This window comes from Miniopterus natalensis, chromosome 14 (genome assembly GCF_054644295.1).
Source record: "Miniopterus natalensis isolate mMinNat1 chromosome 14, mMinNat1.hap1, whole genome shotgun sequence".
NCBI classification, from domain to species: domain Eukaryota; kingdom Metazoa; phylum Chordata; class Mammalia; order Chiroptera; family Miniopteridae; genus Miniopterus; species Miniopterus natalensis.
In genome coordinates, this window is record NC_142094.1 from 22296654 (window position 1) to 22321388 (window position 24735).

The window sequence follows — 24735 nt, forward strand, 5'->3', positions numbered from 1 at the left end:
AGGGTGACCTGAATGACTGTTTGAAAAAATAGGTATCAATCATCCTTAGTCTTCAGTAAAAAATTTCTGTGAGCTAGCCTCAAGGAAACTCCAATACTCAACTGGAAAGTCATTATGAGAACAGGAAATGACCCTGGGGTATAAACATTCTAAAGAATTGAGACCCAGTGCCTCAAAATCTGATTTCATCTTTTACTAAAGGCTGAGAGGTCAAGAACTTGGGTGGGGTGGGGGGTAGTAAGTGTGGTAACTACATCTCCCTTCAAGTCCAGACAGAAACTGCCCTCCCAAAGAAACTATGCTTTTTAAAAACAAATACTGACCCCTCCCAGAGGTCACGGGTGGGTGATTGGGTTTCGCAGATTAATAAATAGCTGCATGTAGTCCAGAAACATGCCAAGAAGGGAAAGTCTTGACCCAAATAAAGGCATTGGGCCTCACCTTTAAAGGGAAATGCGAAGGGCTGAGGGCCCTGGCTTGATATCAGCCGAGATGCCTGATACCCCATTGAGGACCCAAAATGGGGAGACTAGAAAAAGGTTCTGTTTCTGGGATATTGCTGCCAACATGATGAGCCCCTTACACCAGTGGCCCTGATTCAAAGCAGGTGCTCAATACATACTGGCTGAATGATGGACTCTAGGGTAAAACCCACACAAATCTAGCAGGCTGCATTCCAGTGGAAGTGTTTGAACTGGGAAGGTAAGTTCTGAGAATCCCGAAGAGCTGGTAACCCAAACAGCAAAAAACACCATCTATATTGACTCCACCTTAAAATCAGAAGGAAAAGTAAAATTTACTTAAAGGTGCTTTAAAGATGAGTTCCTTACTTCTGGAAGAAATACCTTTTTCTTACAGCTGCCTCAGTAGCAATGCTTTTTATTCAAGTCTACGCTAAAACAAGCAGGGCTACAGATAAGAAAATGCTGGTGAGACGCAGAGTGTAAATCTATACAGGATGAGTTCTTGTGGGGCTTTTCTTCAGCTCAGTAACCCAACATCCAATTCATGTTTGCTCTCTTTGCAGACAACTCTGACTTGGGTTAAGTCAGCTTCAGTGGACCATTTATGAGGATCCAGTTCCCTTTGTCAAATCCTCGTTAGGGGGAATAGCAAGTAAGTGGCACTGAGTCTAGGGACACCCAAGCACAGGACTTGCAAAGCAGCAGCATCTTTGGACTGCTGGTAGCCAGGCAAGGGTATAGGGATTAAATTCTCCTGGGAACTGCCATTTCCTCCCACCCTTCTAAAACCTTCAGGTAGCTTTCAACAAAGAAAGTCTGTCCTCTATCCCTGTTTAGTGACACATATCTCAGAGAACTGTTTTCAGTAGCAACATGTCTATCAATATATCATCTAGTTTAAACCTAACCCCCACTCCCATGCGCCTGGTTTCATCCTGTTAGGGGTGAGGTGGCTTTAAGGTATATCCACAAATTCTTCGATACTGCTCTTGTTCAGTAGGTGGGGTCTAACTCTCCCCTGGAGTGAAGCCTGGGCGTAGTGGCTGCTTCTAAGGAGCAGAATAAGGAAGAAGCGAGGTGTGTGCTTTCAAAGACTGTCATAAAAGGCACTGCAGATTCCTAGCTCCCCTTCCCCAGGGTCACTCACTCAGGGGGAAGGCAGTTGCCAGAGTATATGGACACTCAAAATGCCCTACAGAGACCCACATGGGGAGAAACTGAGGCATCCTGCCAACAACCACAAAGAGAGCCTAAAAGCGGATTCTCTAGCCCCAGATGACTGAAGACCCTGCCAACATCCTGACTGCAGCTTTCTGAGACCCCTGTGCCAGAACCAAGATGCTAAGCTGTTTCCAAATTCCTCTTTTAAAAAATGTTTTTATTGATTTGAGAGAGAGAGAGAAAAAAAAAGAGAGAGAGGGGAAGGGAGAGAGGGAGAGAAACATGGATGAAAGAGAACCATCGATGACTTGCCTCCTGCATGCCCCACTGGAGATTGAATCCGCAACCCGGGCACGTGCCCTGACGGGGAATCAAACCAGCAACCTCTAGGTGCTCAACCAACTGAGCCACACCAATCAAGGCAAATAGAAACTGACAGATGATGTTTGCTCTTTTAAGATTTTAAGTTTGGGGGCAGTTTGATAATACAGGTGGAAGGACAAAACTCTTGGTTTGGAAGCCTAATACCTAGAAGCCAGTTTCTCTACTCTGTGCTCTTGAGAATGTAATAGCTATTTAAACAGAATGAGGACGTGGTGAGCTCAAGAAACCACACTATAAAGAACGGAGAACCATGACAATGATGTCTCCTGCTGCAATTTGGAGGGAGAGGGCATTGTCATTAAGATGGACTGTCTCCAGAAGTACAAAAACATGGTTTCCTCTTAAAAGAAAAATATAAACAATCACTAAGATTTTAAGAAACATCTCATTCAAATAGTACCCTAAGGATGTTCCCTCCCAAAGAAAAAGCCAGGAGAGAGAGTTCATTTAGGGCTTTATCTGTGAATTTCCTTCCAAACGTCCAGAAGTAAACCACCTAACTGGATTCTGGCTTGCCCTGAAAATGATTCTATGAGGCATGGCACAAAGCTGTCATCTGCTGGAAGTTTATCTGTTGCCTTGTGAAGTTATCTTTAAAACACCAATTTATGAAGCTGCAGTATTTCTAGTAGCAGTGGCCTCCAAGAAAGAAGTGGGCCACGGAGTAAGGAAGTCCTTGCAGAGAAGGCTAGGGGATCTCACTGCTGTTGTACTATACTGCTGACACTCCCAAGAATGCTAGAAACATGGCTTCTGATTAGGGGGCCACGTGCAGATTCTCCAAGATGGCAAACAAGGGGAAAAATAGTATCTTGATACTATTCAAGCTGGGATGTTTTAGTTCCATTCCCCACTGTTTTGTGAGAAAGCCGACTTTTCATGTGCAACAATAAAGATAAGAAGAGGACGTTCCTCTGCTCACTGACAGGCCGAATAGCTGTAGTTGGAGTCAGATTCCACAGGGGGCCACGGTCAGGGTATGAAGAATGAAAGCTTCATTCCTAATGAATCATGCTCCCAGGGGACAAAGAGGTCCCAAGCAAGCTTCTCATGCAAATTACAGTGCAACTTGAAATTTTCCAAGAGAATGTAAAGTGAAATTTGGAGTTTAATTAAAATCAGTACAGGGATACATACAGTAAACAAACATAACATACGTTTCTGATCATCAATTTCTGAGACTGAAAGCATCTCCAAAACTCTGGAGGTCCAGCTTACTCCTGAGACATCAACCATCACAAAGGGTTTCACTCTTTGAACTAGTCACATTTTATAGCAGAAAACAGAACAAAGTTTCTCAAACATCCTCCCTCTTTTGTCTAAGATGTATTTGCAAATAGGGTCTTTTCATAGTTCAAAAGAAAAACAGCTTTCTTTCTTAGCCAACTGGCATATTACTCTCACCCTGGGTTGTGATCTTTCAATAGAGGACTCAGGGCACCAAATCCAGCCAGAAATTCCCAGGACACCAGGGGCTACTTGTCTTTCTATGAGGAGACAGAGGCATTAGTCTTTCTAAGAGGGGAGTCACACTCCTGGGATTACTGTGCCAGTCAATAGTCATGGGGGTGGCTGGGGAGGAGGGCGAATGACAGAGCAAAGGGTAAGGGAAAAGAAGGAAGCTTTCATGAACAACCCACGACAAGGCAGAATGGTCCAGCTTTACCAACCACCCGTTACAAACGCCAAGCATGCACACCCAAAACTAGAGGAGGAGGAAAGAGCTCATAAGGGACCACAGGGGACAAAGGATGGTGACATGGAACAGCAGACTCGCCTACAGACATTTCTCACCTTCCTAACACTGGAAGATGTGATTAAAAAGTTGCTGTTCAAATTTTACTGAAAACATATCTAAAAATAGGTCTGTAGTCATCTTAAAAAATAAAAGGTCACTCCTCAGATAAGAGGAGTGACAGATATTATCAGATACCAACACTTGAGGTATCTTTGATGTGTATTTGAAAAATGGCCTGGCAGAGAAAAGGGAGAGATAGAGGGAGGAAAGGAGGGGGGGAGGAAGGGAAAGAAAGGGAAAATTCAGAGTACAAGGGAAAAGGCAAGAACATGGGAAGGAACACATTTTGAAGCCCATGCTTATCTATCTCAGCAGCCAAATAAAGCAGGTCCGCAAAGGAAAATAGTTTTTCTAAGAACATTCTGGAAATCATCTTTAAACTCAAAATATAAAAGACTGCAATCTGAGATAACAGATATTACAATGTTCATGGACTGAACAACAATGACCACTGAGACTAGTTACTCAAATGGGCCAACGCTCTTCCAAAATCATTCTTAAGTATTATCTACAGGATACTATGATCGGGCCTTATCAAAAGTGCTCTATCAATCACTTGGTATGGACCTGCTCTGGGAGCAGTGAAATCACCTGGATGCTCAGAGTACAACAGGACGGCAAGCAACATGATGCAAGTAGGGAGGAATGGAAGAAGAGGAAAGAACAGCTGGTGACCGACAACCCCCTCATACAGTTTAAAATTTTTTGCACACATGTGCTAAGTTAAGAAACGGGAAGGTGAACTATAACACCAAAGACAGTAGACATTCTTCCCAGAGGATGGAGAGGAAGTAGACCTCAGAACAGTGTCACAGGGCAGTGCTATCAGAGTTGTACAACCTGTGTGGGCCCCAAGGACAAACACCTCAAGGGACAAGAGAAAGCAGCTCTTTCCTTGTTTATTTCCCTCTGGTTTTGAAGACCCAAACCAGGCTCTTGTAGCACTGAATCATGGGCGGGAGACAAGGAGGAAAGACACAGTAAGAACGTGAACAATGCTGAACCCACCAAACCTCTGTAACACTTCCCAGACTTCCCAGCTGGCATTTGTTGGTAGGTTGGCATTTGATTTGAGATTAAAAACAACAACAACACATTTTAGGGGCGGGGGTGTGTCTCTCAACACAAAAATGACTAGGGAAGCCAGACTTCAACTGGTTTCCTTTGTGGGCTGCTTAGTTCTATAGAAATATGCCATGGGCCTTTGATCTTCAATCTAATCTAACTGGGAAGGGAAATAGGAAACAGGGAAAGAACATGGTCAGATGAAGCTCATCATCTTTGCATCATTTGGCACCCAGAGGAAGAGGAGGAGGGGGAGACTGCAATGGGGACGGCTGGCACTGCCTCTTCTGTGTTTTCACTGTTGATTCTATTGGCCCAATCAAGTACACACAGGCATCAGTGTTGCTGCTCTTCCTCTGATCCTTGCAGGACGGTTAGATGTCCATCTCAAACTGAGCATCATCCCCTAGTTAGAATGAAAGAGATGAAAAGTTTTACACAAAAAGGAAAGGCAAAACATCTTTGTCATTTCCTCTGCACAAGGGTAAAAATTAATTCAAACGGTCTATCCTCTGCTGCTTTAAAACAATTACTCTGCTTTGCTTTGGCTGTTTTTTTTAATAAGGGGGAAAAGAATGGCAATGAAATTACCGATTGGAATGAGCATCTGAGAAAGAGATGCAAGTGAAAACTTTCCCTTTGTCCACAGGTTGACCAAACAGAAATTCTTGGGGTGCTTCTTGCCATCTATCATATCAGCACACTCTTCTGGAGGCTTTGAACTTTGGCTCTGCTTTGAATTGGCATTTTGTCCATTAAAAACTCATTTGGAATTTGAGGAGGCAGAATGTTGGCTCATGTATGGGGGTCACGAAGTGCAACCTGAGGTGAACTTCAGGAGCTGGCTGTTTCTACCTCCCTCTTCTGCTCCCAGAGACAGCAAAGAGTCATTACTAAATGTGTGTGTAGGGGCTGTTTATTTAAATATTATAGGCAATCCTAGAAAATAGGAGAAAACAACATACTGTTTTTCCCCACACCATAAAAACAATGGAAATGGGGGATATTAAATTGTTTTGGAGTTTTTTTTGGTGTGTTTTCCCTAGTCCCAAAAAGCCCAAGTTCAAGAAGTCATCTTTGGAATTTACCATTCCATGATTTTGGGTTTTTCTTCTGCACCAACTAGATGAAATTTGATTATGCTTCAGAACTTAGGGTTTCCAGAACATTTCAATTAACTTTGGTGAGGGGAATGTGTCAGGAAGGAAACCTTAGAGACACATAACTAACTGAACATTAGTTATAATTAAAGCATTTTTCAACCCACAGCTGACTGATATTCAAATTTCCAGGGCCACCCCCTTGGTCCCCAATACCAGCATTCTCTTACCAACTGCATGTTTCCTGTCATGATTGTTCAAGTTGTTCAAATTGTTTACTTCTACTTTGGAGTCTTCGATTAAGGTGCCAGGGCTGGTGACTCCTGGGATATTGGGCAGATGGCAGGGTGGGGTCTGAGCCATGGGAGAATTGCGACGATCCAACAGAAACTTTCGATCATAAATGATTCGGGTTCCTAGAAAACATCATTGGGCAGAACTTAACAAATTAAGAGGTTATCAACATATAATACTACCCAGGAATTTATTTTAAATCCTATCTAATTCTAACCCCTAAGGATTTTACAATTCAAGCAAAAAGGGTTGGCTCTAACTTGCCTGGTCCCTCTGCTATCTGGAATGCCTTTTCCTTTTCTCCTGCTGGGGAAATCCCGTGCTTAAGCCTCAGTTCCAACATCGCTTCCTTTACAAAGCTTATATCAATTTTGTCGTTCCACTTATTCATTCATTCATTTCATTGGTTGCTTCTTGTATGTGCCCTAACTGGACACTGAACCCACAACCTTGGTGTATCAGGACAACGCTCTAACCAACTGAGCTACCAGGCCAGGGCCTTTAAAAAAAAAATTACTTCCCCCCATCTTACTCAATACACATGACCTATTACAGAACTCTTTACCTATTTGTGCCTCAAAAGACTGAGTTCCTTATGCCAGGGCCATGGCTTATTTATATCTGACCCATGTCCTAATCATTAAGTAGATCGTCAAAAAAGTTTTAAGTAAAGTTATAAACAAGTATGTGAAAAAACAGCCAATAGACCGATAGCCACCTTTAGGTTAAAGGCACTGAGACAGACATTCTTTCCAGACAGAGCTATAGTACAGACGCTGAAACCAGCAGCCCTCCTGTTTTACAAACAAGTCTGCTAACCGGTAAGTGCTACCAGAATATTTTATAATAGTTCTGAAGAGTGCACTTTACCTGATAAACAGTTAACAAAACCTGCTGCTGTCCATTTCTTCTTCTTGGGCTTCCCAAGGTACTAATGACTACAAATGAGACATAAAACTAAGTAACAATTTAGAGGTGCCTGATGTTGGATGCCTGGAGCCCTGCTGCTAATTCTAAGACTACAGCAAGCTGAGGAAGAAAGAATGTGGTAACCATGAGATGATGTCTGTTGAACGAGTAAGGTGGAAAGGGGAGTGGCAGCCCAGCATACTAGCCATCCCTGCCCAAGTAACAAAAGGATGTAGTCATGTGGCAGTATCTTGCTCATACTAGGCTTAAACCCAGGAAAGAAAAACCTGCTTTAAAGGTTTAGACATCCAGTTTAAGGCAATATTATATGAAAATAAAATTTTGTGCAAAGTTACTCAGCTTAAAGAGGCAGAATGTAAATACTACCTGCTGGTCAACGTTTTTAGAGTCCAAGTAAAAAGAAAGAATACTGTCATATTATAATAAGGAATCTGGTTCAGGTAGATTTCCTCAAATAACATGTGACAAGCTATGTCCTGGGAAACGGAAGAACAACTACAACAGCTAACTAATCTACTTGAAATGTGAGGAAGCAAGTGGAAAAAAAGCAAGGCATTTACTGCAAGAGGAACTGAAACGCCAGAGTCTTCCCAGCAAAGGAAGGAAATAAATATTTAATCTAAATAAATAATACCAAAATTAAATAGTTGGGAAATGAATTACAAACTCAGTAATTCCCTTGGGATTGATTAATAGCTGTGATGGTACCATGACACTTTTATGCAAATGCTAGTAAATAATTTCCTTTTGACTAGATGGAAAAGTCAAACTACGTGAGGAAGTGGCCAATAGAGACTCTACCCTCCACCCCCACCATCCTTGCTTTAACAATCAAAATTAAGTACTAAACATACTCTCTTCTCAATAATATTCACTGAAAAGAATGACAGCGTTTCAGAATGGAAGAATGTTCTCCAATGGGGATCTATTGGCACATGAAGGCTTTTCAAAACAAAGCCTTTTAGGCTTTCAACCAACCCCAAGGGATATCAACTTTTTTTTAACTATCTAGTTCTGTTGCAACTATAATGCACACACAATCATATTTATAGTTTATAAACTGTGACAAAATATCTGGCTCTCAGCTTCTCCATAATAAACTACTAAGAAAAATACTGTGTCATACTTGGAACCTACTAAGACTGCATTTTTGCAGATATCTGCATCAGAATCTTTGAAGATGCTTGTTAAAAAACATTTCAACTGAATTAGAATCCTTGGGATTAGAACCTGGAAATCAGTATTTTTTTCCAAGTTCCCTAGTCATTCCTGTGTTCATTAAAGAATCCAACATTATCCTTCTTCTGAAACCCTAGTAACAGTGCTTTAAGAGATGAAATATCAAAGAATTAGTAAGAAAGGGAGGGAAGGGGCAATAGAGAGCATTTTGATGGATGATGCTGAGACTCAGAAAAGTGACTTAATCAAAGTCACAGAGCTAACCAGAAGCACAATCTGGACTGATCCCGTAGACTCCCAGTCCAATCCTCTTTCCAGTCTACCTCACAGTCACTATGATCTCCAAAAGTGGGAGTGAGTTGCCTAAAGTGAAAGGGATGGAAGGCTATATTAATATAAATAACAGGGTAAACAGCACATTGTATGGCAAGCAATTTATATAAATAATACAGACCACCAATCATTTGCCCTAAAAGCACCACTTCTCAAGCTTTTTAAGACTTAATCTTTGTACTTCTTCTAACGTGACAGAGAAATGTACAATTTTTAAAATTATATGAATAGGTAGGTTCTATAATTTAAGAAATTCATCTCAGAATACTAAGAGCATTACAAACTATTTGATAATAAAAGGGTAGAGATGATGATCTCTAAAGGACAGCATGGCAAAAACCAGGTTAACAGCTGTAATTGTGTTAATGGTGCTTCTTCCACCTATAAGGCCAGAGGAAGTAGGCAAAGGCCAAGACTTCACAAAGGAAGCCTCTTAGTCCTCTGAGAGTGGGCTAGAATTAGCTTCCTTTTTTTACTGTAAGAAATATTTAGGCGCAAAGGCCCACAGTCCATTTGTGATGGGACCATGATCCTAAACTTAGCAGAATAGTTTTACATGCTTCCCTCCAACCCATTTATTAGAACATTTAGAAAAGTTGGAAATCATTCTTTGTTAAAAAGAGACACAAGTCTTATATCCTGTTTCTAAAGAAGAGACAAGTCTTATATCCTTTCAAATATAATTTTAAGACAAGAAAAGTAGAAATTTACCTTCACCCTCTTTGATTTGAAAAATAAGAATTATAGCCCTGGCTGGTGTAGCTCAGTTGGTGGAGCGTCACCTCGTGCACTGAGAGGACGCCAGATGGAATCCCCGTCAGAGCACTTGCCCAGGTTGTGGGTTCAGTCCCTGACCATACGGGAGACAGCCAATCAATGTTTCTCTCTCTTTCTCTCTCCCTCCCTTCCTCTCTCTCTAAAAATCAATAAAGACTATTAAAAAAAATAAGAATTGTATATTTTATTTTATTATTATGTTATTTTTATTATATTATTTTTATTTATAACAACTCAAAAAGGCATCTGGAAATTATGAGTCTTTTGGACAGCAGAAAACAGTTCACCTTTCAAAAAGTGAATAATTTGAATTATTTTGGGTGAAAATTTTTCTCATATGGGTTTAAAACACTTTACTACCTTAAACAGAAAATTCATCTTGATGAATCAGGCTCATTATTAAAATCTTTTTGTCCCCATTTAAACTTTTAAAATCTTTATTGTTGAAAGTATTACAGATGTCCCCTTTTCCCCTCATTGACCATTGACCCCTTCTGCCCTGCATCCACCTGAAAATCATCTTTTACACTATGTTGTAACCTAGGAAGTCTCAGGGCCAATTCAACTGATGCTCTTTATTTTCCTTACACTGTGTAGAATTCAGATTGCCAAGGTTGTACTTGTATCCCTCCCTCCATAGTTTGTCTCCTCCCTCACTCTTAGGCTAAGTTCCCCGTGTCTTAGCGTGGGCTGCCACAACAAAATACCATAGGCAGCGTAGCTTAAACAAAAACTTTACTCTCTCACAGTTCTTGGGCAATCCAAGATCAAGGTGCCAGCATGAACTGTTTCTGCTGAGAGATCTCTTTTGGGCATGTAGATAGCTACCTTTTCACTGTGCTTGCATATGGAGAAGGGGAGAGCAAACTCTCCAGTGTCTCTTCTTATAGGGGCATTAATCTCATCGTGAGGGCCCCACCCTTATGACCTATTCTAAACCTAATTACCTCTCAAAAACCCCAGCTCCAAATATCATCACATTGGGGGTAGGGCTTCAACTTCTGGACAGGGGTGTGGGGAGGGGGTGTGGGAGGGTGTGGCAAGATTCTGCCTATAGTTCACCCTTCACCCATTCAAACTTGAAGCTTCTTATCTGTTTGGTTTGGAAATCGGTGATCTGCTCATTTGAATGCTATGTAAAATAAGAACAAATACACCAAGAGGGGGCCTGATGGCTTTCCAATGAACAAAGGGAAGGAACTTTAGTGGATGGACTTTGTATATCTGTGTGTCACCCCCACTTTTGTTGTCACCACTAGATTTCAGAAGGGTGAGGTTTTACTGTGAAATGTTCTTACCAACATTAAACCTGCAAGTCAGAAAAAGCTTATTCTTTTTTTTTAATCCTCACACAGGATATTTTTTTCATTGCTTTTCAGAGAGAGTGGGAGAAAGAGAGAGAGAGAGAGAGGGAGAGAGAGAGAGAGAGAGAGAGAGAGAGAGAAATCGATGTGAGAGACATCGATTGGTTGCCTCCCGCACATACCCAGACTGGTGATGGAGCCTGCAACCAAGGTACGTGCCCTTGGCTAGAATCGAACCCAGGACACTTCAGTCCATGGGCATACGCTCTAGCTACTGAGACAAACTGGCTAGAGCCAAGATTATTCTCACTTTTGCAATACCCCAAGCTTGGAAATTGGAGATGAAGTGTTAGAAAAAAAGCATAGGATAAAGTAAGCTTTCTATTTCTAAATTACATATTAGCAATAACATATGCATTAAAGAACTGTAATTGAAACAACTAGGAAATAATATTCTACCTATATGTGTGAGGTATGAGAAACTTGGAAGAACTTCTATGATTGCAGAGGTGGCAAGATACATTTTTTACGCTTTATTGAGATATAAGTCGCATATAATTCATTCATTCAAAGTGTGTAATTCAATAGTTTTTAGGATATCCACAGAATTGTGCAGCCATCACCTCAATCTATTTTAGAACACTGTCATCATCCTCAAAAGGTAACCCGCATACATTTAGCAGTCCCTTCCCATTTTCCTCTAACCTCTTCCAGCCCCAGGAACCACTCACCTGTTTTCTGTCTCTATACATTTGCTTATTCTGGAAATTTCATATAAATGGAATCATATGTGGTCTCTTATGACTGCCTCTTTCACTTGTATAATGTTTTCAAGGCTCATCCATGTTTGGTATTCATCAGTACTTTCTTTTTTATTGCCAAACAATATTCTATTGTAGGTATACATCATTTTATCAGTTAATCAGTTGATGGACATCTGGGTTGTTTCCATTTTGAATAATGCTGCAATAAACACTCATGTACAAGCTTTGTGTGGGCATATAGAGTGGGACAAAAGTAGGTTTACAGTTTGAGTATGTGAAACACAGAGTTTATCCTTGTATTATCTTTATATGAACTGTAAACCTACTTTTTATTATTTTAGTAATTTATTTTGTTAATCCTCACCTGGGAATATTTTTCCATTGCTTTTCAGAGAGACAGTGGAAGGAAGGGAGATAGAGAAACACCTATGTGAGATACACTGATTGGTTGCCTCCCACACATGCCCCAAAAGGGGCTGGGAATGGAACCTGCAACCCAGGTAGTGCCCTTGACCAGGAATCGAATCCGAGAGCCTTCAGTCCTCAGGCCAGCACTCTAACCATTGAGCCAAACCAACCAGGGCTAAACCTACTTTAGTCCCACCCTGTATGTTTTCATTTCTCTTGGGTATATAGTAAGAGTAGGATTGCTGGATAATATGGTAACTGTTTTTAATCTTTTGAGAAACCACCAGAGTGTTTTCTAAAGTGGCTACACATTTTACATCCTAACAGCAGTGTGTGAGGGTTCCAATTTATACACATTGTAGCCAACACTTATCTTCTTTATTATAGCCATCCTAGTGGGTGTGAAGTGGTCTCTCTCAGTGGTTTAATGTTAATTGCATTTCCCTAATGGCTAATGGTGTTGAGCATCTTTTCATATGCCTGTTGGCCATTCTAACATGTGTCTTCTTTGGAGAAATGTCTATTCAGATCCTTTGCCCATTTTTAATGGTTTGTCTCTTTACCACAGAGTTATGAGCTCTTTATATATGATGAATACAAGTCACGTATTCATATATGATTTGCAAGTGTTTTCTCCTATCTTAAGGGTTGCCTTTTCACTTTTCAGTGAGTGTTCTTTGAAGAGCAAAAGTTTTTAATTCTGTTTAAGTTCAATTTATGTCTTTTACTTTGTTGCTTGAGCTTTTGGTGTCATATCTAAGAAACTATTGCCTAACCAAGATTATCAAGATATGTGCCTATTTTCTTCTAAAAGTTTTATAGTTTTAGCTTTTACATTTAAGTCTTTCAGTCAAGGGGTCCAGCTTCAGTTTTTGCATGTGGACATCCAGTTGCACCAGCATCATTTGTTGAAAAGACTATTTTTCCCCATTTAATTGTCTTGGCATCCTTGTCAGAGATCAATTGGCCATAATTGTGAGGGTTAATTTTTGGACTTCCATTTATCTGTGTCTACCCTTATGGCAGTACCTGGTACCACACTGTCTTAATTTGTAATAACTTGAAGTAAGAAAGTGTAAATCTTCCAACTTTGTTTTTCTATTTCAAGATTTTTTGGGCTATTTTAGGTCTCTTGAAGGTCCATATGAATTTTAGGGTCAGCTTGTGAATTTCTGCAAAGAAGTCAGCTGGAATTTTGATGGGGATTGTGCTAAATGTATAAATTAATTTGGAAAGTTTTACTTCCCTAACAATATTAAGGCCCTGAATGTGTTTCTATTTGTTTAGGTCTTTTTAGTTTCTTTCAACAATGTTTTACAGTTTCCACAGTATAAGTTTTGAGCTTTTTTGGTTAAATATATTCTTATCCATTTTATTATTTTTATGCTTTACAGATGGAATTGTTTTCCTGATTTAATTTTTGCATTGCTCATTGCAAGTGTGTAGAAATACAATTGATTTTTGTACACCAATATTTTATACTGTAACTTTGTTAAATTCATTTAATAGTTCTAATAATTTTTTCAGTGGATTCCTACAATACATGGTTTTGAATGCAAAAAAGCAAGTAATTTAGAAGAGAAGACACCCTGAAGAAGTAGGGTCCTAACTGATGCTGTTAATGTTCTCAAATATAGTCAGGGAAAATATGAATACAAAAGCACGGTATTTTAAGTTTGAATTTTAGATTACTGCAAACTAAAAACAATCCATTGTAGCAGATATATAGCAAAAAGGGGGACTCAGCCTGTTAGTGACTAAAGAGCCTATGGTGTAATTCAGCAGCGTAAGACATTCAAACAACCAAACCTACTCAAAGAAAAACATAAAGACTTGACTATGAATAAAATGCCAGGAAAAAACCCTTTATTTCCTTTGTCAGATATTGTGTTTACTGTGAAATTACATGAATTCCAAGACAGCTAATTAAAAAACCTAAAAATACCCAAAGCCTCTTATACACATTCATGCAGAGACATATACTTCCTGAAACAAGAACTTCCTAGTAATTCACTTTTCTTCCAAACTGCCTGTCACATTTATGTCAGCCCAATTTAATGTCAACCAATACATCTACAACTAATTAGAAACAAGTTAACCTAAATTCCTGAAGGAAAACAAAAGACCATACAAGAAATCCACAGCTTGCATATAACACAGTATTAAAATAGGGCATGATTTTGATCAATTGATGGAATGTTAGAAAAAAAAATCTATTTGACCTTAACAATGGAAACTTTTTCCTTCTAGTGAGTTTTCCATTTCCCTTTCTATAAAAATAATCATACCCCTTGGTTTTACATTGAAAAGTTATAAAGAACACATCATTATGGATGCTATTAACTAGTTTTCAATGTTTATAATCAAACCATAATAAAAGTTATTATAGTAAAGGAAGAGTATGTAAATGTTATAGACCTTGACATTGCAAAATTAATGGAAGGTTGATCCTATCAGCAAAGGACAGGTAGGACAGGTGGGTAGTATAATCTTATGCAGAGGAGAGCTATAGGTGACAGATCAAGACACAGAGGTTTAACTACATTATTTAGAGTTTTAAAGGTAACTACCCAGAAGAACCAAAAATGATAACACAATTTATAGAAAGTGGTAAACTGAGAGGGTAGGGGAAATGAGGTAGAAAATAATGAAAGTGTCCTAGATTCCTCATCTTTCATAACAGGGAGTCAATGGTATTATCTAATGTTAAGAAACAGAGAAACTGTGGTATACATAAATTACTTACAGCAACAGCAGTAATCAATAAAAGGACTATAAATAGAAACCATTAAAAGCAGTTGTCTACTGACGGTTTACTTTGCATTTTATGCACTTCTCTTCTGTTGGATTTTTCTATTTTGTTTTTTAAAATGTGCCTGTATTACTTTAGTCTTCATGTCTGGATTTCAGAATAGAAACTTTTATATCTAGGGTTAGCATTAGATATTTATAAATTTTCTTTATCCCTTGATGACCAGATATTAGGATAAATCTAATACCTCGAGCCAGCATGTTCCTGATGCTGACATTACTAGCAAACACAAGAGGAAAACCAAGTCCCTTTGATGGAGAGTAGAGAGGAAGAAAAAAGTTTCTACCTGTAGATCTAAATACTATTTTTCAAATGACAGGGAACAAGAAGGCCAATGAATGAGTCCCAAAATTATGCTTGCCAAGATGGTTAGTACAGAAACAAGGTCATTCCAGTCTAAGGGCCTCCTCCAAAGCCAAGTAGCTTAGTTTAAATGATAATTAATCCACGAATTAAGCTATGTAACTGTGTAACTTTAAATAAAACCACCAATGTCCACTGTAACATGGTTAACTGACAAGGTAGGAGTTAACTCTACCTTTAGTGTCCTCCATCATAAAATTCTGTTTAAGGCTGTTTCCAGAATCAGAATTAAGCATACACTCATGCAAACAGACAGCTCACAACAGAAACATAACTTGCCCAAATTGCATAGCTTAAATAAGGTGGTGACAAACCCCTCCAAGAAAGCTGAGATGGACCTACACCCTCACACAACAGTGTACCAGGCAGAAAGGGAGTGAGGAGTCAACCTAGGCTTTCCTCAGGGGACTGTCTCCATCCAAGAGGAAAGTCTTTCTCAGAAAACCCTAGCCAACTTCTCCCCACATCTCATTTGGCCAGAACTGAGTCAGACACTGGGGAATGTGTCCATTCCCCAGAATGGACACTGGGTAAGCCATAGAAGAATCATGGTGTATATCCTGGGGCCTGCATGCTGCCACTTAAAAAAATGAGGATATCTGGGATAGCAAAGATGGAATGGCTACTGGGCTGGAAACCAACAGTGTCAACCACATCTGTGTTTAATATTTAGCTAAATTTAATAACTATTAATTTAACCAAAGTGGGTTAAAATTTAAATTAGGAGGCTGGGAGGTAGAAGTATATATACTGGGAAAAGGGTGTATCCTCATCTTCTATATAGGGAACTGTTAATATAAAAAAACTGAGAAATAGCATTAAATCATGTTATTCAGAAATCCAGAGGTAAAACGGGAAGAGGCAGCTAAGAGTTTAAAATGGTTTCTTTGGGGAGTGGAAATGGAGATTAGAGGGGATGGGGCATGATGTTGCTTTTTGTTATTGGCCTACTAATACTATCACTTGCAGAGCTTACTTTCATAGGTATAGAAAACGAATGTAAAAGAAAAATAAAAGCATGACTGCATGAATTTTGAAGACATTATGCTAAGTCAAACAAGTCAGTCACAAAAGGACAATTATTGAATGATTTAATTTACATAAGGTACCTAGAGTAGTCAAATTCGGAGAGACAGAGTAGAAAGGTGGTTGCCAGGGGCTGAGAATTGGTGGGTAATGGGGAGTTATTGTTTAATGGGTAGCATGTTTCCGTTTGGGAAGATGAAAAAGTCCTGTAGATGAATGGTGGAGATGATTGCAAAATAATGTGAATGTACTCAATGCCATGAAACTGTACACTTAAAAATGGTTAAAATGGTAAATTTTATGTTATGTATAGTTTAACACTGTAAAAAACAGACTTGATTTCAGACTTCTAGCTTCCAAAAATGTGGGAATAAATTCCCATTGTTTAAAGCCTAGACCTCTCCCCTACAAAAAATTTTAAGTTCAAGAGACAGAGTAAAAAAAAAAAAAAGACAAGGAATTGAAAAAAAAAAAGGTGACTCCAAAGTACTCATAAATATATACATAACAGACTGACACTGCTAAGGCAGCAAAGGCCATGAGGAAGGAAGGTATCCTTCAAAACTAGGAATTGAATTAAAAAGAATCTAAGCACTTGGCAAGTAACCCCAGTATCCTATTACAAATTCTTGACAATTCTCCATCTGTGCCTCATGTAAGGGCCCGCCAAGAGATAAGAAATAAATGTAAGATGAACGAGCAGCAAAGTGCTTCTAATGAAAGGAAGTCAGCCTCTTCCTGTCCCCTCTTCCCCCCAATAAGGGAAAATACAGAAAGTACTTATAAAGTAAGTTGTTTTCTCTGCTTTTTATTTCTCCAGCTTGGGAAGGCGATAAAAGCCTGTGTTTGACTGACTGATTAAAGAACATTCCTGAAGAAACTTCAGTTTCAAACATCTGTTCTTCATGGAGGCTCGGGATGAAAAGACAGACTCTTAAAAGCTCTACACCAGATAACCCAAAGGAAACTAAAAGCTGCCTAACTCAGTATCCTCCAGAGAGGTTGATGGTGGCCAACGCACATTCAGTGTGTGTAACCATTAAATTCCTAATGTGCTAATAAAACCAAGAAAGGGACAATTTTTACATCAACAAAAGGCATGATGGGAGACTCAGGATCTAATAACTTAGTTTATGACCAGATTATTGTGGCAAAAGAAAGACATCCAAAGTTTGTGTTAAGCCAATCCTATTGTCCCTTGACTAATTCCAAGTCTCAATAACTTCCAGGAGCAAAAATTTCCAAGATATTAAGGTCAAAGGATGGCTTCCTGCCCAATCACTTAGGATACTGCCATTATAATAGAACACACACCTACGGTGAAAGGGAAGTTGACAATGAGAGTGCTCCTCTTCAGAAGGCCCAGTGTTAAAAGAAGCCTCAGAGGGTATCTGTATGCAGGAAGCCAGTTATTTTACAGATGAAGACACTAATACCCAGAAAAGTTAAAAGTGTTTGTGGAGAATATATAGTGACACAGGGATTTGGAAATCAACACGAGTAAGTGAGGTTCTCTAAGCAAATATGGTTCTCTTGAGTCTTGGCTGCAAAAAATGAGTTGAAGCAAATGATCTTTTAAGCTAGTACCAAGTCCAAAGTGGTGTATGAACCAAAAATTAATCGTAAATGCCATTTGATTTTAAGTTTGTCTAGCCTTGACCATCAGAAAATCTGGGTCAAAATAAAGTATATCAAATATGTCCACTTCTGTTTAGGCTTGAACATTCATCTTGAAATAAATTTTTTCCACAAGAAATGCCAGACCCTAACTCCATGAAATGCTGGTTGGATCTGACTGCATCCTGGGATCCATTCTTCAAACTAGATTTCACAGATGTTGTGGCTCAGCCTCTGTTTGTAATGCTAATAATTAATGAAAGATCACTGCTTATTGGTATGGGGAAAGCACTCAGATTCAAATCTGGCTTTCACTCTATCGATTTGTTTTCCTCCCAAGTTTACTCCTCTTAGGCACTTATTAAAAATAAAAAACAATGCATATCTATCAACACCTTCAACTTTTATTTGCAGTAAGGAACTTGAACTCTATCAATAAAGTCTGTAAAAAGCAAAAGCCTACTGGAAAATCACTGGTCTAGGTCACTGTTCTTATCTGCTGCTTATTCCTAATAGTTCAAAGAACTTCTCAGACCAGACCAGAGAGCAGTTTCATTTCAACGTAAAAGCAGCCCAACTCTAACAGAAACAGTCTCTGGTGATGAGATGAACTCCTCTCTGAGGCCCAAATAATTAATTGACATCTTAAAATGAAGAATCACAAGCTTCTCATACTTTCTGAGAATTACCTCTTAGGACCTGGAGAGCAATGGTCTCTCTTCACCAGTACATAACAAGCACTCCTGTTATAAACAGCAGGCTAGTTCTATAAAAATTAACATTAAATGAGGTATTACTTTGAAACTAAAACTAGACGAAAATAGCACAAGAAAAATACAAACTAATATCCCTCATGAATACAGATGCAAAAATCCTCAACCAAATACAGCAACATATAAAAAAGATTACACACCATAACCAAGTGGGATTTATCCCAGGAATGCAAGGCTGGTTCAACATCCAAAAATCAATTAATGTAACACTGTCATATTAATAGGATAAAAGTGAAAATATCACACAATCATCTCAAGATGCAAAAAGAAAAGAAAAAAGCATCTGACAAAACCCAATACTCTTTCATAATAAAAACATTCAACAGACAAGAAATAAAAGAGAACTTCCTCAACCTGACAAAGGGCATCTATGAAAAACCTACAGCTAACATCTTACCTGATGACGAGACTTATTTCCCCCCCCCCCTATTATTGAGAACAAGTCAAGACAAGGCTCTAGCCAGGGAAATTACCCCAGGAAAAGAAATTAAAAGTACCCAGATTGATAAGGAAGATGTAAAACTAAAACTGTCTATTTACAGTGATGTGATCTTGTATATAGAAAATCCCAACAATTAAATTGTATTTTCCAGTTTTAAGGTTTTTACTTTTTAAACTACTCAATGAAATAAACAGCTTCTGTTTGTCAGGGCATTTGTCCTAGAGATGTGAAGGATAATTTATTTAGATGTAAACATTCATAGATTTCTGAGCTTTTGGCTTCAAGCTATGGCCTGAGAACCAAGTGAAGGGGGCCTTTAAAAACTAGCCTCACACCAAATGGATAGCTGCTGGGTCATAAGGAGCACACAGATTTTAAGGGACCTTAACAAAACAAAGTTCCATGATGAAAAAATTTGAAAATGGTAACCTAGGCTTCACCTATTCAATAAGTTGAATAACTGAAAGTCTCAACTGACTTTTGTCCTAGTATAAATGGAGCCACAAAAAATATTTTAAATATTAATTTGTTCATCTGAAGTCTTGGGAGTCAAGAAAAAGTTCTGCCATTCACCAAGAAACTATTCTCCTGCTCAGACTCTCTTCCTCTCCAACCAGATGAACTAACTTTTCCCACATTAACTTTACCCTGAATGATCTGCAGACCTTTAGCAGGAATCAAGCCAACAGTGTGTGTAAACCATGCAAGACCCCTCCTATAAAATTGGCTCTAAGACTCCAGTCCTCAAAGTCTTTGCTAAATAACCCTTGAGAGTGTTAGTTTTCAAATTTGTCACTTTTCATCCTTCCTGTTAGACACTTCAGCCTCAGGAGAGCTGAAGGGAGCTGTGTACAGGTCTGTCATGCATGTTGCACTACAGACTTGTAAGAGCTCTGTCTTCCCTTGTCAGAATGCACCTGACAACGCACTGCCGTGTACCTTGAGGATGAGGACTTGCTGCCTTCCCCGGGCTCAGAATTCAGTTTCTCATCAGCAAAAATGCACCCAACATAAAAAATGACGTACATCTTCTTTCATATATCTTTTGGCCACTGATGAATATGAGACTAAAGCTGACTCTTCCATGGGGTGACAACACATGTTAAGTTCTGTTACTCTGAGATAAGCAAATGACACTTCTTTGAACACAAGGCAAAATGATTGAACACCTTTCACTATGTTTTTCATGCACTTCTCACATGTAATAACAAAGCCTTTTGGTTAACTAAAGTTAGAGAGCTAGTACATTTGTTTGTTCAGAAGTTTTTGGCCTAGAATAAACTCAGCCCAAGGTCACTGAATCAGAAATTTTGACAGTCAGAAACTGACCTTCCTTCCCCATATCTATACACAGAGCTCTATTCATTTCTCCTAAGAAACCACATTAAAACTCAGGACTACCCCAAAGTACTCTTATTTGATTAATAATCCAAGCAGATTCTTTCCCCTTCTTCCTGCCTTCTTTATTTACAAACCCTTCTAATGGTCTTCAGGTAATGCTGGCCCAGTGAACCAATCACAGCAACTCTGGCAGAAAGGAGTAAAGGCATGACCAAGATTTCAGACCATCATAGTTAGTTCCCCTCTGGTGCTCTTGTTATGGCAACAGCATACTTTTCCACAGCTGAGGAGGCTGTTATGCAGGGGCGGGGAGGCAGAAAGAAACGCTGAAAGAGGTGTGTCTATATTTCTGCTCATTCCCCAGAGCACAAGTCTCCTTGAAGGAGACAGTTCAGAATTTACAAAAGGAGAAAGGTAGCAGAAAGAATCACATTAGCTAGCATTCCAGAGGCAGAAAAGTCTCTTTAAATGTCTGAAAACTTTCTTTTTCAGTAAAATATGCATCTTATGATAGTGAAGGAGAAAACTGGAATAGGGATAGGACACTAAATTTGAGGCTACCCATTGCCATTAATTAGCAGTATGACACTCACTAACAAGTTACTTAATTTCTCAGGGCTTCAGTTTCTCTTAGATAATCAGAGTATTTTGAGAGTGAAACCAACTAATAATTTTACCTTCCATTGGGGCTAGAAGTAGTTTCTCAAAGAACCAAAATTGAATAAAATCCAAGGGCATTTTCCCCCTTGAATTTATTTACCAAAATTTTTTCTCTTCCCTAATAACGAGGAAAGTAATATGAGAAATCTAAGGTTACAGCAAGTATGTTTTCACCCATCTTTTCTCAAACCACAGTAAATAGATTTCTAATACAAGCTGAGTGACTGTAATTTTTCTAAATGTTAGCACTTAACATCTGTACAAGCATTTTGTTTTAGAACTAAAAATCTTATCCATCCTCAACACCCATCAAGATTTTAAGACCATTCAGCCCTGGACAGTGTGGTTCAGTTGGTTAAAGTGGCATCCGTGCACTGAAAGGTTGTGGGTTCGATTCTGGTCAGGGCACATAACCAGGTGGTAGGTTCAACCCCAGTCAGGGTACGTAAGGGAGGCAGCCGATCAATGTAAAACATTGATGTTTCCCCCTCTCTCTTTCTCCCCCTTCCTCTCTCTAAAATCAACAAAACCATATCCTTGGGTGAGGATTTTAAAAAAAGATTTTAAGATATTAAGAGCAAGGATTGCATTTCCTACTTTTGTCTGTAGTCCTCTTTTGTGCAAAGCACTGCACTGGGCCCACAAAACTCACTCAAGATACCTAACCACATTAATTCAGGGGTCTGGAGGAGACCAAATAACAACAAACTATCTTATCCTGGTTCTGGGAAATAAAATTACATGGGGGAGAGAGAGAGGAATGTAACAAGAGAAATGAACAAACCATGAGGGCATAATATGTATGGAGAGCTGGGGGAAATTAAATCAGTAAGTATTAAACATCACAACAGCACCATGTTAACTGCTATAAAATAGTGATTAAATCCAACTGCAACAGTGGTATATTCAGAAACACATTATGTAAGTCTTTGTGTTAAAAATCCAACGATCACAATGTGTTCTCCCAATAAATACAGGCTTAATGTAATAGATGAGCTAACATGACAAGTATTTAAATCTGAAAACAACAACTGTGTGTGCAGAAACTATCTGGAGGCAGGTTAAATGATATTTGAGAAAGCAGTAGTAACTGTGTGTTGGGTAAATGATCAGTATTCCTGGCAGAATCTTTCCAAGCATTTTAGGAACTAATCCAAACTACTAGACTGGATTCTATCTTTAAAGCAAAGCTTAAAGAATATGCCCTTATTTTAAAAGCATGGTAGCTTGTCTCTTTGAAATATGCCAAAGGGGTGCCCCTCTGTGTCTCTTCTCTCAGGGGAATAATGATTACTCTGTAGCAGTGATTTTCAACTGGTCTGCCACAAGAATTTTTAAAACATGCAACACCTGACTATGTAGTCAGGGGCACTGACCCCTTTTCCCTTAGGTTGTCAAATAAAAAAATGACAACAGCCAATACAATAGCCGTCTGGTGTGAATGAATCAAAATTATATCTATTTTTTGTCAGATCAGCAAAAAATGTATTTTTTGGTGTGCCACAGAATTTTAGTAATTAGCTTATGTGTACCATGAGATGAAAATGGTTAAAAATCACTGCTGTACAAGCTAAACATTTAATTCCTTCCCCAACCAAATAATAGCTGAGTTGCAATTGTTACTATGACATTATCTTCTGAACTGCTGGAAGCAGAGGAATTTACTGATCACAAAGAATTCTATGTTATAAATTCCTTTCCATCACTTCAGAAAACAATATCCGTTCCTTAAAAGCTGTCAGTTCAAGTTCAAGACAACACTACCTGGAACAGATTCTGGTCTGCCAAAATCTTTCACAACTAAAAAGCAAGGTCTCAATATGCTCAGGGGCTGGCCTTAAATAGATCAGATCCGGAGGGAGGTTTCTCCAATGAAGTAAGCAACCTCACTAAGAAACCTCACTGTGTTGCAGTTAAACCTTCCTTAAACCCAGCTCTCCATACATATTATGAACTTCTCAGGCCTAGGCTATTTTAAAGTCTTCCAAGCCAGCCACCCCTTCCCTCTAGAGTGGCCTGGCTGGATTCCTCTGTAGAGCTGTCTCCCAGATTTTCATCCCTTATTGGCAAGGTCTTACTACTCTAAGGTCCCTTGTACTGTGGAACGGATTCAAGGACAGCCAACGCCTAACTGGGCCCGTTTGGTTGTAGTACAACTGGTGAGCCCAGACTACAGGAACAATCTAGCAGTCTTGGAGACTGCAGGGACTGCCAGCACAGTCCCAAACCTCTAGTGACAGGGCACCCCATCACCAAAAGAAGGTAAAGTTCCGAAGTCAAAAATGAACCACCGTTCCCTTCAATAAGGCCCCTTAATATCGCTTTCTAGTTTCCTCCCTTTGGAGAACAGCCCAGTCAGGGGGACACACAACCTTTGAGCTCCCTTTTCCCGTGACCAATTTAGCGCTTCACCTCTACCCCACCTCTATTGAGCCCGTTTGGTTGTGGTACAACTGGTACAACCTTCCTTGTAAACAGTTCCTGGTCGTAATTTGAAAAGCAATGCCCAGGAACCTCCCTCTGCACTGCCCCTTCCTCAAAATCAAGCAATCCCACCGACCAGGGTGCCCTCCTTGATAATGGCCTCTTCAATCTATCTCCAAACTCTTCGCTGCCAAAACCCTACTCCCTTAAGGCTGCCAGCGCTCTACCATCCCCACCTCCTTTCCCTTGACTATTACTTGAGCATTACTTTATCATCACTCTGTCCTCCAGCCTGGGGACTCTCCCCACCCGTGGGGCCTCGTCTGCAAAGTAAACAATACTGTCAAAGCAGGATAACGCTGGGCGAGGCTTCCAAACTCCGCATTCCAGCCTACTCCTAGTGTTCTAAAAGCAGCAAAACAAGTCATCGCAGAGTCCCAAGAGCGAATTCCTCTCCCCAACTTCTTTCTAAAAAAACCTAGGAGACAACTCCAAAAATCAAGTATTAATGTGCAAAAATGCACAATATGCAAGAGGCAGAGGTAATGCAGAATGAGTGCAAGGCCAAGTGTAGACAAATTTGCCCGGGAGGGGGAGGAGGCGGAGAAGGGGAAGAAAACTAGGTCGAGTGCATAAACCTGCCACGAAGCGGGAACAAGGGCTTTTTTTTTTTTTTTTTTTCCGCGAAAGGAGAGCCACGTTTCCAGAGTGGGCGCGCGCTCAATCGAGCTGCGGGCAACAGAGAATTCGAAGTTAAGGTTCCCGAGGGCAGCCCCAGGGGGCTTTGGTGCAGCTGGGCAGGTTGGGTCGGGGAAGTTGGCCCAAGCGAGCGGCCCAAGCGTGGACACGCCCTGAGTTAAAGGGCCACGGCGGGAGACCAGCGGGACACGGTGGACGTAGCTGATTGCAGGCTCGGGGGTTGTGGGCCGCACGGTGCCCGGGGAGCCGCGGCGGGTGCTCACCTCCCGGAGTGGTGGAGAAGAGCGTTCCCCCGGGCGTGGTGCAATAGTCATGAGGTAGCTGCGCGGCGTCGCTGATGGGCACGGTGCGGGTGGGGATGGCACGGCTCTGGCTTGGCTGGTGGCCGCTGCTGGCGGACGAGGACATGGCTCTAGGCGCGGGATCTCGGGCTTTGTCCCGCGGAAGGACAGGCGGGCGGCGGCGGCGGCGGCTGGGGGCTCGGGCTACTCCGGCAGCTCGGGCGCGCGGAAGGGCGGGCGGGGCTGAGCGCTCTCAGCTTGCTCCTCTCGGGCTTCCTCTCGCTCCCTTGTCCCGCTCTGCTGCCGCCGCCCTCTCAGCCGCCGCCGCCGCCGCCG

General features: G+C 40.3%; 1 protein-coding gene across 1 annotated transcript; it reads right to left on the minus strand.

Moving 5' to 3' along the window:
- Positions 1 to 3099: 3099 nt before the first annotated feature.
- EIF4EBP2 (eukaryotic translation initiation factor 4E binding protein 2) lies at positions 3100 to 24574 on the minus strand. Its single transcript, XM_016198342.2, has 3 exons — positions 24382 to 24574; positions 6203 to 6388; positions 3100 to 5278 (listed from the first exon to the last, which is right to left on the minus strand). Exons 1-3 carry the CDS (start codon positions 24524 to 24526, stop codon positions 5247 to 5249), a joined length of 363 nt encoding a protein of 120 aa, XP_016053828.1. The 5' UTR covers positions 24527 to 24574; the 3' UTR covers positions 3100 to 5246.
- Between the last annotated feature and the right edge of the window lie 161 nt (positions 24575 to 24735).